At 37.2% G+C, this 13,598-nt stretch overlaps 1 protein-coding gene across 7 annotated transcripts in view; it reads right to left on the minus strand.

Annotated features, from left to right (window-relative positions):
• The window catches only part of LOC141448644 (WD repeat-containing protein 47), a 54,664-nt gene extending 41,115 nt beyond the window's left edge, over positions 1–13,549 (minus strand). Inside the window, exons 1-3 of one of the 7 annotated variants that reach the window (XR_012455190.1) lie at positions 9,848–10,085; positions 5,044–6,681; positions 478–616 (exon numbers count right to left, since the gene is read on the minus strand). Coding sequence is in view for 5 of the 7 variants with exons in the window: in XM_074117129.1 (XP_073973230.1) it covers positions 478–616; positions 5,044–6,662 (1,758 nt within the window). In the remaining 2 variants the exon portion in view is untranslated. Of the gene's footprint in view, positions 1–477; positions 617–5,043; positions 6,682–9,847; positions 10,086–13,411 lie in introns of those variants that run through there. The other 6 variants (XR_012455191.1, XM_074117132.1, XM_074117129.1 and 3 more) reach the window with 6 other exon arrangements.
• Between the last annotated feature and the right edge of the window lie 49 nt (positions 13,550–13,598).

Consider the following 13,598-nt stretch of genomic DNA (forward strand, 5'->3'; position numbering starts at 1 on the left):
AAATTAAATTATTATTTCTACCTTGTTACTTTTGGATACAGCATTTCCGCAATGACGCGCTTGTTAAAATCTCTTCTTTTTGAAATGCTTGGCCAGTTTTCATATGTACGTCCTATGAATTGGAATTCATTTAATGGAATTCAGCAAGAACGTCCTAATTCTAATCAAAGAAGAACGCTATAATCGTCATAATTTTTAACACTTTCACATATGCGAAGAATATTCGTGTCATAAAAGAACTGCAGAGGAGGAGAGGCCCAACAAGAAGAGTTGTGCGGCTGAATATAATATACCTGACCCAAAAGACTACCTCCAAGAACTGGAAGTTGCAGTCCATTTAATGTCTTCAAACCGAATACGAAAACTCGCAAGACTTTCCTTATTAGCTAGTGAGAAAGAGCCAGGTCTGACTGCGCTCCCAGTCACAGCCACAAGAAGGCCACACTGAAAGAAAGCAAGTGAGGAGATGGGTGTTACCTTAGTCTGGTCGTAGGCTGGGGGCGTGGTGGTGCCGTTGATGGTGGCAGTCCTAGGCGGCGCCCCCACTGTGCGCACACATACTGCAGCGCTATCCGCGCTACTGCCGGCTCGCCTTCCGCTGTAACACCACACCACACTAATAATATTAATAATACAGTTCGTCTCAGTCTTTTGGCTTTTATGATTTTTGGATAAATAAGTATTCAAAAATTTTCTAAATTATGGCCACACAAAATGTTTCCTTAAAAGTTAGAAAACAAAGTGTATAATCCTCAATAGAGTTCCATTTTACCGTCCAATCTACTTAACAAGGCATTAACTTAGGGCTACTTTGTAACTGAAAAGTTATTAAGCACTTTCGTACTGTAAATGCTTGAAGAAAATTTAATGAGGCGATAGTTTTTCTGCCCGGGAACCCTCACAAGATGACCTCAGTCAACAAAGCGCTGGAACAAGGCAACTGACGAGTGAAAATCGCCTGCCAGCCGCGAAAAAGTTCATTATTGCTACTCGGTAATTTTCCATAAGCCTCAATGGTTCTTGAAGGGCATCAGTAAGATGAGAAAATGATCGCAATGACCATCAAAGGACAGCTCGAGAGTAGGTTTGTCCAAAAGTGTGAAGGGCGGATATTCCTGAGAGTTCTTCATGTACCTAACCAGCCAGCTAGCCAGCCAGCTAGCTCTCCGCACATTCTTCAACTTTCACTTTTGTCATAAAAAAGTTAAGCGCTGGCTGGTTTGGTCCCCGCTCTAGATAAGCCCATGCTCATTTACATACCTCTATTCAACTGATTCAAAATTAATGAGCTTCTCTTGCTTATTCTACCGTTTTAATTAGGTTAGTTATTCTTAACTTTTGTTCGATTAAATTTTTGAAATCACTAACAGAAAGGGAACTCTGCAAGCTTTCAGGTAACAATCAGATCATATTTATATCTCCTTAACAAAAACTTACAGTTTTTTTAAAAGTTAAGTAAAAAGGTTGATTAAACGGCATGATTTGTGTACCTTTTGGCGTTTAATCAACCCTTATACTTAACTTTTTAAACTGTAAGTTTTTGTTAAGGAGTTACTATTATTACTACTACTATAGAGCATGAAAATCGGTACACTCCACAGCCTTCATGATTTCCAGTATGCTCCACCAAGTTTACTTTAGATATTTCTGTCAATTATTATTCCCATCCCATCATTGTGAAGCTCATAAGGAACTATGGTACACTGCAAAACTGAAGGGAATGGTATTCGCCTTTGTTAGAATCATTGAACATCGAATCTTGCTAGTCACTTTTTCAATAAAAACAGTAAATTATTTTCATCAAATATTTTAAATTTAAAAAAATGATAGCAGTGATAATTTATCAGACCTGGATAAAAAGGAAAAGGTCAAAATAACAGAAAAAAGATACATTTCTGGAAGTTACTAATACCATAACGGAACCCAGTTTAAGTTTGTAAAAGGGTCATTCCATGTCAAATCAACACGGGGTCTGAACCTCACCATTTCGGATTTTTTTGAAATTTGGCACATGTGTACTATTGGTATAGACTTGGAAAAATATTAAATTTTACTGTGATATGTCAACTGGTTTATGAGTTACAGGGCTGTAAAGTTGCCAAAAATGGGCTGAAAAACAGGGAACCCCGTGTTTTTGAATTACTGTAGAAGCTTTCCTAATTGAGCCACAGACTTGGGATTAGTGTCATTTTATAGCATATATAATGCCCTTTCCTGTGATACGCGACACCATATGGGTTAGTATAAATAAAGTTTGTTAAATTTAAATTAAAAATTTAAATTTTAAATTTTTTAAAAAGTACATATTTTAAAATTTTAAAATTAATTCCATGAATAGCTAGTAGTGCTATGAATCACTGGGCAAAATATTAATTTGGGACGACAATGGCTTCATTGTTAAAAAAATTTAAGACTAATGCTCCAATCCGATTAATTCAACTCTGAATTCATGTTAATAGAATAATGCTAATAATAATTCCACTAATAAGTCCAAAGTAAAACATACTGTTAAGTAATACGATCTCTTTATTATTTTAAGCTTGAAAAGGCTTCATTTGTTTGACATGCATCAGTTTCTAGAAGGACATATGTAAGTTCTTCCAGTCAGAGTCACAGGATCAATTTTTATCAAAACATCCACTACTGAGACCCAAAGAATATCAGCATTTCTTGGATACGAGATGATTTAGAGGGTCCAGCTGGATGAAGAAAAGTTACTTTTACTTCATCAAGTTCTTCATTTTCTCTAAAACATATCTAAGCCACCAGTTTCTTTATAGACTACTCTGACGCAACCTGATATGTCGGCTAATTTTAGTTAATCAGGGAATTTTGAAACTTCCATTTCGCAAGCTTCTGAGTTCATAGAAAAGTTTTTAACCAATATTTTGGATTTACTTCTGGGAATGAAAGCATGGTATTGCTGTGTTCCTTTAATAGCCAATGCTTGAACCGATTTTTTAAAAAACACTCAGATTCAACATAGTCTTCCTGGGTTGAATATGCAAAGTCTATGTTGGTGATGTTTTCTACTGCCCACTCAAAAAGTTGTAGTGAAGTTTGGATTTGATTTTCATAGGGTCGTTGCAAACTGGCACGTGCTGTGAGTCTCTTTACCGAACCCCCTACGCCATCACAAGGCCCTTTGCCGACCTAAGCCAACTTAAAGAGGCTGTTATCTCAGCCAAAGAAGACTGTTCTTGAACAAAGATATTGACTTGAATTATTTTTGTAAATTTGATTAAATTTCATTAAAATAATATATTATAATTAATATGAATAATTACTGTAATCATAATTATTAATTCTAAAAATGATTTCAAAATCAATATTTTAAATCTTAATAATTATTAATTATGATTCATTGATTCATTATTTTTTGTTTTTTTGTATGTAGCGCTACAGCCCAGGGTGGGCCTTGGCTTCCTTAATAATGCCTTTCCATATATCTCTATCCATGGCCTTTTCTTTCCACCTGCGGACGGAAAGTGTTCTTAGGTCATCCTCAACATCTTGAAGCCATCCTCTTCGTGGGCGCCCTTTTCTTCTCGTGCCATATACGTCCCCGTACAACATTTGCTTGGGCATTCTATCGTCCTGCATCCTCTCCACATGGCCCAGCCACTCAATACGTCGGATTTTGATAAACTGAACGACACTGACATCCTGGTATAGCTCGCACAGCTCACTATTTTTACGGATTCTCCAGTTGCCTGACTCACTGTCTAACACAGGTCCGTATATTCTTCTTAGCATTTTCCGTTCAAATATCCTGAGGCTGTTTTCCATTGCAGCAGTAAGGGTCCAGGTCTCTGCCCCATAGGTTAGCACCGGCCTTATTAAAGTCTTATATATCCTAGCCTTAGTAGTCCGGGATAAGTCGGGCGTTTTAAAAAATTTTCGGTTGGATTCATTATTACTATTTTCAATTTATTTATTACTTTAATTTTATTAAAATATATTTTCCATGAAAAGGAGCTTTAGTCTTAATTTTTTTTAACAATGAAGCCATGGTCGTCCCAAATTAATATTTTGCCCAGTGATTCATAACACTACTAGCTATTCACGGAATTAATTTTAAAATTTTAAAATATGTACTTTTTAAAAAATTTAAAATTTTAATTTTAAATTTAAATTTAACAAACTTTATTAATCCCAACCCATATGGTGTCGCGTATCACAGGAAAGGGCATTATATATGCTATAAAATGACACCAATCCCAAGTCTGTGGCTCAATTAGGAAAGCTTCTACAGCAGGGGTGAGCAACCTTTTTAATCAATGGGCCAATTTAAATTTCAATTTTTTTTGGCGGGCCGCACATAGATTAACTCTTATTAATAATTTACGAAACGTCCGTATTGTATGTTTGAACAAGTCACCGACAAGTGTGTATCTCGTCACAAAAAAGTCGCGCAGACGCGGCGCGTTCGTATTGCATGTTTAAAAACGTCGTCGACAAGTAACTCACCATAAAAAAATATTTCGGTTTAGTATGTACTACCATTTTATTATAATTAATTTTATAACAATATATTGATGGGAGAAAGTCGATAAAATAAATTCAATTTTAGAAATGCTTGGCGGGCCGCGTGTTGCTCATCCTTGTTCTACAGTAATTCAAAAACACGGGGTCCCTGTTTTTCAGCCCATTTTTGGCAACTTTACAGCCCTGTAACTCATAAACTAGTTGACATATCACAATAAAATTTCATATTTTTCCAAGCTATACCAATAGTACACATGTGCCAAATTTCAAGAAAATCCGAGATGGTGAGGTCAAAAATGGTCTTTTTTGTGTTGATTTGACACGGAATGACCCAAAAGGCTTTCTTGAGAGAAGCATAAGAGAAATCATTTATATAAGCTAGAAATAATCACAAGGCAAGCGAACCCCCCACGAAGTACTTTAGGTAAAATTGAGTATACTAAGTTGGCACACTTTGTGTGGGCATGTGACGTAGAATTTCACTTCTCTATGACAGAACGCTTCTTAAAAATTAAGGTAATACTAGTTAATTAGTAGCTAGTAATGGTAGTTTACCTGTCGGGCTCTGCAGTACCCCTGGTGACACGCTGTTGATTTAGTTGATGCAAGTGCTGTTGTTGTGCCTGAATATTGTCCTGTAGTTTCTGTTTTATCCGCTGGTAATCTCGGACCAGATCACCCTGGAAGGTGCTATCCGCGCACACCAGCGTCGTACTTGATGATCCCCCACCCTTATCACTCAAGGAGTCTCTTCTTGAAGACCTGGCCGTGGTGGAAGTACTGTTAGCCGGAGATTCTCTGCCTCGATGTTCAGGTGTTGATGGAGTAGAGGGCAGGTTTGAAGATGTAACATTTCTCTTTGGACTACAAGATCTCTCTCTATTTTGGGTTTCTCTATTATTAGGCGTTGTTCCCGCTTCAGATATGGATGGTAGAACGAATTCCGTATAACTACTGCTTAAAAAAACATCGGCATCATTCTCAAACAGCCTATCGACCGAAGTGTTCATTAATTTATTAGTTTTAAGTCCGGTAAGATGAAAGCTAGCAAAGGAAGACCTACTCATCGGGTTTTCCGGCAGGATGTCGCCGGTTGACAGAGCCATAGCCGTCTTACCGTTCTTTGCTCCAGCTGAGTGATTTTGTAACTGCAATCCGAAAGGTAGACCTTCTAGTGCGGGCAGCAGTGAACGTGTCATGATGTCTGCAGCGGAACGAGGTCTTCTAAATGGCATCTCGGAGTACGGGAATGTTTTTGGTTTGATAGGTGTAACTAGCATGTGTTCAGTCCAAGAAGTCTCCAAGGATGGCCTTTCCAGTCTTTCCACGTCCACGTTTAACGTTTTCTGTTCGAACGGCACGGAGAATGTTTCAGCTGGTATACATTGAAGCCAAGAAAGTAAACTGAGGTCAGAATCACTAAATGCGGGCGCCCCGTCCAATAGTTTAGAAAAATTCATTTCTTGACTACTGGACTCTGGCGACCCTACAGCCTTGGCCTGGCAATAGTTCACACAAGATTCGTACAGGAGGCCCTTGATTATTAACTGGATAAGTCTGTCGTTCTTAGCATCTGGTTGGCCATACGGAATGCCCTGCACGGTGTCTGCGGCGGCAGCGGCAACTGGCTTCTTGTCCACGGCCAGGAACTTTTCCACCAGTGGATACACTTCACGGAAACATAATACCCTTGCGTTACTCGGGTTCCAGTTCTTGTACTGGAGGTGATCAGTAAGTCTGGGTAGGGTGAGCAGCAGACACAGATTGCTGTACTCCTCCTTGGAAGGTGCTACCTTCTCCAGCTCGCCCAACACCTTCACCACCTCCTCAACGGCTGAGTCCACACTACTTCCCCCGCCTCCCGCCAGTGCCCCAGCTTCGCATTTTATACACAGCAACTCCACATACTTGTGTTTCAGAATGACATACTGGAAGCTGCGCATGTCGAAGGCGGGCAAAACTTCTAACGGTTGTATGAATTCTAGGACATCGTCCCATTGTCCATCCAATATGAGCTGCCTCAAATAGAACACGTCATCAGAATAATTACCGTTGATAACACCGGATTCCCTCTCTAGACTCAGCTGGGCTATATGAAGCTGCCTGTTGTGGAGGAACTCCAGGGTGAGTCGCACTACATCCTCTTCGCGCAGTGTCAGCCGCGCCGACGGCATCACGTACCGAATAATCAACCTGAAAAAAGCAAAACCACGTCATTTGATTACTTAGCAGATATAAGTTTTAATTTCACTGATGGCTAGGAGTCTTGCAGCGCCGTGAGGTCAACATTCGAGCACTTTCCTATTCAACTTCCTGCCGCGACCACTTTTACCATTCACAGTGTTCAGCTCCATCGATATTGGTATGATCGATATGTTCCAGTGCAGTTTTAAATTTCGTTTTCATCAAACATCTATCCTCACATTCAATTTTAGATCAAAGTAAACTGTTTCCCAAAATTTAAAAAAAAAAGAAAAAAATCTGCAAAATCATAACATTCTTAAAGCTAAGGCTCCATAGCGCTTAGGTGTTTGAACCGTTGTAGATCACCCTGAGGACTTTTTGAAACTGACCAATAAAAATTAAATTCTTAAGGAACGCATTCGTCCAAAAAGATAAGTAAAGGATTGCCATCGTCCTTTCTAGCATCGGAGAGCCAGGATGCCGCCGAAATAGTTCAAGACAACTACCTACTGGGCTCTGTTACTTAATAGCCGCCATTCGGTTCAAGTGCAATAGCCAGGAATCTAATCAGGCGAGAAGAACTGATATCCACACCACGATTTGTAGTCCTGAGAAGCCGAAAACATGCTTACTGAAGGTGGAGAAAAGTAGGGACTTTGAGCAGGAACCAGGCAGGCTTAACTCGTGCTCATGGGCCACACAAACTTAAAATATAAATTTAACGAACGTAAATTTGAAAACTTATAAGCAAGTTGCTGTCGGCCATTCGATAAATCAATCAATAAAATATCAACCGGATATCAATTGAGCTCCGTGGAAGTAGCTGGCTCATGCTTTCTTCAGCATTATCGCTGCAAGCCAACTACACCTGTTTGTAATAGAAGGCGAACTTTTTCTTTCTTTTTTTTTTGAAAATTCTAAATTTGAAGAAAATATTCTCGCCTTGATTATGGCAAGAGAAAAACGTTTAGTGTTCACACCGAATGTTTTGATTATCTACGCATTTGTGGATATCACAGTCAGAACTTCCAGCGAGATATTCAACTTTGAAATTTGGCATAACCGTGATTATATTTATTCCATAAAGATGAATTATTAAATAATTGAAAGATGGCCGAGAGTGGAGATGTGTGTGGGGAACATGTGGTATATTTTTAAAAGCCGGAGGGAGACGGGTTAAAAATAAGGACTTTGCCGCAGTCAGGTGTTTGTAGAGGGGTGCCCTTAGGGAGTAAGTCCCTCTCAATCTAAAGTCCGAACTTCCACTACTTGTACTTACAAACAAGCTGCCCTTCTTACTTTCAGTAACCAATAAAAACAGATAAAAAAGAAAAATCAGAACAGCGGAAAGAACTACATAATATGTAGTTTCTACATATTATGTAGAAATAAAAGAGTGGAAAACAGAACTAACATTTTATCAAACAATTACAGACAGCAATGTATTTTCTTTTTACCATCTTACAAGAAAATTGTTGCCAACTTTTGTGACTGTATTTTCTTTTATTGATAAATTCCAGTAATTAACTCAGTTACTGAATTTTGGGGTTCCCAGTGTCCTTAGGTGGAACTTCTACCCGATAAAACTATGGAGCCTCAAGAACATCCAGACAGTTCTAATAACTAAATGCAACTGTTAATTTTTTTACCCGTCTACAAATGTATATATTTGGAATGCTATTAGAAAACAGCAAAAGTAAATATTTCGTGCGTGGGCATTGTAGCATTTTGAAACCTTCCGTTTTTCCAGTTTTACTTTCTCCAGAATGGTACGTTTTGATGTCCCCTTAATTCGAAAGTGTTAATTATTATCTAAGAGTTCTTGGTTTATTACATGTGTAAATAAGGATAGTCAGTAAAACAGAAAGTTACAAAAAAGTTTCAATTTTATATTGATTTTATATGTGATCAGAAACGCGACAACAAGGTTTAGGAGAAAATCTACCAAACGGAAGCGACTTATTGCTGACAGAAGTTTCGTTTTTAAAATTTTCTCAATTCGCCTCCAACTTGGTATACACATTGAATATCAATCAGTAATAGATATGTAACTTATACTTGCCAAAATTCAGATCGTGGTGGCAGGTGTGGCGGTTTAAGCTTCCAACTGATATATCAGTTGAATTAAATGTTCACGATAATTACCTGTAATTTATAATTTATGTATACCTGGAGTTTTTTTGGGGGCACATCGACAGCCGAGGAGATTAGCGTCGTTAGGATTATAGTTTATAATTATTTTATTATTTAAATTTAGGCATCTCTTTCAGAAGAGGTTCAGACCTGTTTCAGTGCTCTGCCAGCCTCCGAACAGTGAGTTCTAAGAAGCTTCAGGGAATAAAAAGCTCTAAGAGCCGACAGTTGGTTTCGAACTCAGATCTCTGCGAGGCAATTATTTTAATTATCTCTAAGAAGTTTAGACTGCAGCCTTCTAACCTGTACGTACATACATTGATTTATGTAAGATTAGTTTATGTTTAAGTTAAAAATTACAGCTTTCTGCAAACAGCTACCGTGTAAAACGTTGAAAATGAACCCTTTTACAACTATCCTACTGGACGGTTTTGATCATCAATTAATCTGATTTTTTCTTAGATCCGTGATGTCGTAACAGGATATGTATTATACAATGATGATTTTCCACGATGCCAATCGAACGCCCACCACCGTATTTCGCTTACATCCAGTCAACCAGTGTGAAGCTCTGTACCACAAGAAATTTTCTGATGACTCCAACATTTCCAATCTCCATTTCGTCATCATATTTTGTCCTTCTCATTTTGTTATCCTAAAACTATTTTCATTATCAGATAAAAGAGAAGAAAGAGCTACAGGGTTACTGCGGGAACCGGCTGCTAAGTTCTACCCCGTGTGTTCAAATAACGTAGGAAAAGGGCAACAAGTAATTTAAAAAATAAATTTTTTACAATCGGTCATGGTAAGAATGAAATGTGTGAGTAATGCTCTGAACACTTCAAGATAATCGGTTGAGCGGAAGTGCCTCTTTCCTGAATAAATGTGCTTTTAGCGTTTTTTGCGAACCGTCCAAGTCTGGAAATACTCGTATTGTGTAAGATAACCTCTGAGTGTTTATTGGTACTGGTATGTCGGCGGAAATGTCCTTTACATGCAACAGTTTCATGCAGAACATTAAACACGAAGTAGAAGGACTTACAGAATAATCGGTGAGATAAGGGCGGTAGTTGGCGGATGTAGCAGTCAAAATCTGCCTAGCCTCAGTAGGCGATGGCAACAACATAACAAAACTTCGAGTCGCCTCACCTTCTGGTCGGCTCACTTCATCTAGAAGAAGTGTCACTCACAATCCATGGTAATGATTATTGGCCACGTGACCAGGATAGCATAACTCAGCGACCGTGGTACAGTCGGCAAGAGCCGACCTTACTGACTGCCGCTGGGGTGAGCAACTTGGAGGGGAACTGGATCGATCTAGTGACCTTGCCCCACTACCTAGCCACTGTCGCTGCTACCGCAGCTGATTTCGCTCTTATCTCGCACACTCTTCTCTCAATGTCACTAATGTAATTCTAATTTAACAACTTACTTTGTCAACATCACATTGATCACTGCTACGAAAACACTGTCTCGTATCTTGCAAAAGTTAGCTTTTTGCACTGCTTAAGGTAATGATTCCGGGATACTAAGGCATGGAATTCGAGCGCTGGGGTGGCGAGTGCTGGCCATTGGTATACTGTGTAATCAAACTCAAATTCATCATATGCCTGCAATGGAAGAGTCTGCACTGCTATTCGATGAATGAATACAAAAAGACGGAATAATAGTTTGGCTATAATTTATAATTATTTAGTAACGGGAAGTTCACTTGATACATTTTAATTTTAATCTTTGAGCTATTCTCGATTCGGGCTCAAACTATTCTCCTTAAACTTTGAACGCCCAAATACACAAATTTTACTTGAAACTTTTGTTCGGGAGAATTCTATTAAAAGGAATTTTTGAGAGATGTTACCTCTAAAATGCCATTTAATTAAATTATGGATTCATAATCTATTAAATATTATTATTTTTAAAAATTTACTTCTTCTAAAAATTAAAATATAACCAAAAGTTCAACTTTAAAAAAAATTGGTTCGCTGTATAAATTTTGTAGTTTTCAGCGATTTTTTAGATTTCTGGCGGACTTTGCGTCCAACTACCAAATTGGATGGGAGGCTACTTTCAAACATACTTCACTAAAAATTTCTTATCTTATCCATTAAATAAAATCTAAAGCCTACAGGAATCGAACCCAGTAATCACAATACATATTAGCTTTGTGGGCCTCGCTTCTAACCGCTCGGATATCTATTATCGGTTTTTCTTGAGTAGATTTAAGTTTTAATTAATACAAACCTGATATCAATCATAACTCGAAAAATATTGCTAACACAAAATTGCGTAAGTAAATTTTACTTTAAAAAACAAATTAAGGACTCTACTTCTGATGTGAAACCATACATTCCGCTCAGTAAACAAGAAGTTAAGAAGGTCCTCTTAGAGATGAGAGAATACCGATGTCAAATCAAATGTTCTAAAAATGATCAGCAAACATTCGGTAAGTGAAAACACAATTTTTCGAGCCCTAAAGTTCTTCGGTCAAAAGTAGATCTTGTCCTCTAAAAATGATGTGGCAGACATCTGAAAATGTGAGAGAGTAAACTTCAAAGAACATTAGGGTGAAATACAACATTTCATTTCTCTTTCACAGACTTGTAGCTCTACTCTTTTGGAGAAGTGGAGGGTGGATTTTCAAGACAGCTTACTTCAGACAGATAACAAAAAGCATACTTCAGCGTTTTCAGGATGTAATTCCTGTAAACTAGCGTAACTCGTAAGGAAAGTCAAAAGGTTTTCTTTAATTTAAGAAGGGTCAACATCTTTCATTTGACCCATACGTCAGGGGACAATATTCACTGTTACAGACATCACTGGACAGGGAGCTGTAGATGTTATTTTTGTAGGGCATAAATAACGGCAGTTCGCCTGAATTTATTTACATGTAAATATTGTATATTTAATTTCAAATAAAAATCGCCCTAAAACAGGGTTTTAAGATTTTGTTCTCTTGGTCAGCCTCAAAAGCACGGCTGTACCAAACTCTCAATTGGTAGAATTATAATAATGCATGGGAGTAATATAATGCATAAATATGAACTCTTGATATCGCAGTGACGGATTGTTTGCAAATTTTTGAAAGGAAGTGACAGCGGTTCTTGCAGGACCTGTAAAACAAGGATCTGACCTCATGTACAGGACAGAAATTGACCTAATTTGCGAAACCCCAACGAATCAGCAAACTTTTGAAGAAAATGAAATGAACTGAAATGCCACTTTGATATATTTCCTAAATTTTGGTAATTCTTTTGAAAATTAATTTCATTATATGAATTTTGCTTAATCGTATACACATAATATACATACATCTAGGCCTGCTACATTTATTTTGACTTCTTTCCAGAAATTTTATTGTCTGGTCCAAATAGCAAAACGTATGAGCTAATTACTTATAAGTTAAAAGGCTAATAAATTTAAGATTTAGAGGAACATCAGCGACTTGGAAGTTCGACTGTACAGAATAGTTTTTTCCAAATAGTTGCCAAAGGGTTCCATTTGAATTCGGAAAGCTATCACATTGGTTTGAATTGACTGATAGAAAAACAATGATTTTGGTGAGCTTTGGAGAGCTGTGACGCCATAACATCTGATTTAATTTTAATGAGTATACATATATAATATTGAATACAACTAACTTTTAAGTGCTGGTTTAAGTTTAGTGTAAATTTAATTAAGTAAATCTGGCATAAACATAGAGTATAGCTAGAATATTGATCACTACTAAATTGCTTTACTGTACAATAAGTTATGATTAAACTTCACAGGTCCTCTGACATTTTAATGCTGTCCAAAACTGATTTCTTAATAAATAATAATACATAAGTACAGCAAACTTTCAGTCTTAAAACTTGGTCTGGTACAACAGTTTCCTCCTTTAATCAGCTAAGTCTGCGTCACTTATATTTAAACCATATCTAAATTTTGTTAAAAGAAATAGTCGTTTTCCAAACCATGATTTCTTTCCAAAAATTAACACTAAGTAAATGAGCTTCTTTAGAGAAATGGCGGCTTTGCATTATATGTTGTCAAGTACATAGGTTGCAAGAAGTTGCATGATATACCCATTTCTAATAGAAGCGACATTTAGGAGAAACTCATGGTCATGGAATTTCTTAAATGCAAACTAAGCGCACACACTTCACATTTTTGTTTCTAGGCATTCAGAGAGCTTAATTTAACAGTTTTAAAGCAGATGTAACTAACTGCATCTAATTATAATTATAATAATAGATTCTTCATTCAAAGAAATATTTTCCAACCTAATAATCAATTATGGCTTAATCCCTTTCTAGTGTCGCCTACGTTATCAACCTCCTTAAAAGAATAACCTCCAAGTTTTAAAAGTCAATATTTCCTTGTAAAAATCAAATTAAGCAGTTCCGATCAAATAAATAAAAAGTTAATTGATGCTTTTGCGTCTTTTTAGACGCAACTCGTCTTCAGAAAATTATTAAACCCACCACTACATTAATTGAAAATAAAAGGTGAACTAGCTAAAACTCTACGAAAAACTTGATCCCTTTGGAGTAAGAAGCTTAATATTGCTTTTGTATCAATCGTAAATAAAGAATTATAGCAATATAATAACAAAAATAAGGAATACCTTTATCAGCTTAACGCCCTTCTCACTCCTCTGCAGTACTGTGGCTGGACCGATATTTAACTGTAAATAACCTGACCGAAAACATAACCTTATCATTGTCTTGTTAATAGTAAGGTTATAAACATTAATACTAAAACGATCTGTGCTTGCTGACGAAGTGTTTAGTTCATTTTTTTTTTTTTTTGTT

The sequence above is a fragment of the Rhodnius prolixus genome, unplaced genomic scaffold, assembly GCF_049639745.1.
Source record: "Rhodnius prolixus isolate KJV_2025 unplaced genomic scaffold, Rpr scaffold_2, whole genome shotgun sequence".
In the NCBI taxonomy this organism is placed as follows: Eukaryota; Metazoa; Arthropoda; class Insecta; order Hemiptera; family Reduviidae; genus Rhodnius; species Rhodnius prolixus.